Genomic DNA, 1,410 nt, shown 5'->3' on the forward strand with positions numbered 1-1,410 from the left:
CAATGACAGCATCCATCACAACTCTTCCTTTCTCATGTGGGGCACAACAGGAGAACATTCTTTTCCTATATTATGAACATAACAGAGTAGTTAGCCTAAGAAAACTCTCAGAGCATACAGACTACAGACTGAAGAGAAACACCTGCTTTCTTCCCTTCCTTTCTATAGAACACATGAATATCTCCTGGGAATGAAATGCTTTCAGCTTCGTTAAACATAGTTTCCCAAGTCCATGTGATCTCAGATAAAAAATTTGGTTTCATACAGCACAGCCAAGACTTTGCCTGATGAAGAGGGTTGTCCAAAGGTCTATGACAAATGAAACAGCTCAGTTCTACCCTTCTTGATGAACATACATACAACACATGTATGCAGTCCAATTCTAGGAGCCAGGAGGGCTCCGATTGCTGTGTTAGGGAAACATGAAGGAGTGTCTCCTATTATAACCCAAAGCTTCAGTTGTTGAGATCTAATAAGTTACACACAAAATAGCTGACCAAAGACATAGCATGCAGAGGTCTATAAAGAAATGTCAGGCAATCTAATACATTTTGTCCATATTCTCAGGTGACCAGGAATAACAACTGAGCCATGGAGACATGGGCGAAACAGTCATCCACAAATGACTTCATCCTCTTGGGCATCTTCTCCCACAGTACTGCTGACCTTGTCCTCTTCTCTGTGGTTATGGTGGTCTTCACAGTGGCCCTCTGTGGGAATATCCTCCTCATCTTCCTCATCTACATGGATCCTCAACTTCACACCCCCATGTACTTCTTCCTCAGCCAGATCTCCCTCATGGACCTCATGTTGGTCTGTACCAATGTGCCAAAGATGGCGGCCAACTTCCTGTCTGGTAGGAAGTCCATCTCCCTTGTGCGCTGTGGCATACAAATTGGCCTCTTTGTCTGTCTTGTAAGATCCAAGGGGCTCTTGCTAGGACTCATGGCTTATGACCACTATGTGGCCATTAGCCACCCACTTCACTATCCCATCCTTATGAATCAGAGGGTCTGTCTCCAAATTACTGGGAGCTCCTGGGCCTTTGGGATAACAGATCGCTTGATCCAGATGGTGGTAGTAATGAACTTCCCCTACTGTGGCTTGAGGGAAGTGAATCATTTCTTCTGTGAAATGCTATCCCTGTTGAAGCTGGTCTGTGTAGACACATCCCTGTTTGAGAAGGTGATATTTGCTTGCTGTGTCTTCATGCTTCTCTCCCCATTCTCCGTCATCAATCGCGGCCTCCTATGCTTACATTCTAGGGACTGTGCTGCAAATGCACTCTTCTCAGGCCTGGAAAAAGGCTCTGGCCCCCTGCTCCTCCCATCTGACAGCTGTCATCCTCTTCTATGGAGCAGTCATGTTCATCTACCTGAGGCCTAGGCACTATCGGGCTCCCAGCCATGA

General features: G+C 46.0%; 1 protein-coding gene across 1 annotated transcript in view; it reads left to right on the forward strand.

Moving 5' to 3' along the window:
- Positions 1–591: 591 nt before the first annotated feature.
- Positions 592–1,410, forward strand: part of LOC108295345 (olfactory receptor 2V2-like) — a 10,551-nt gene continuing 9,732 nt past the window's right edge. The window contains 2 exon segments of the mRNA XM_017517482.1: positions 592–1,233; positions 1,235–1,403. Coding sequence (XP_017372971.1) covers positions 592–1,233; positions 1,235–1,403 — 811 coding nt within the window.

This window comes from Cebus imitator, unplaced genomic scaffold (assembly GCF_001604975.1).
Source record: "Cebus imitator isolate Cc_AM_T3 unplaced genomic scaffold, Cebus_imitator-1.0 Scaffold634, whole genome shotgun sequence".
NCBI lineage: Eukaryota > Metazoa > Chordata > Mammalia > Primates > Cebidae > Cebus > Cebus imitator.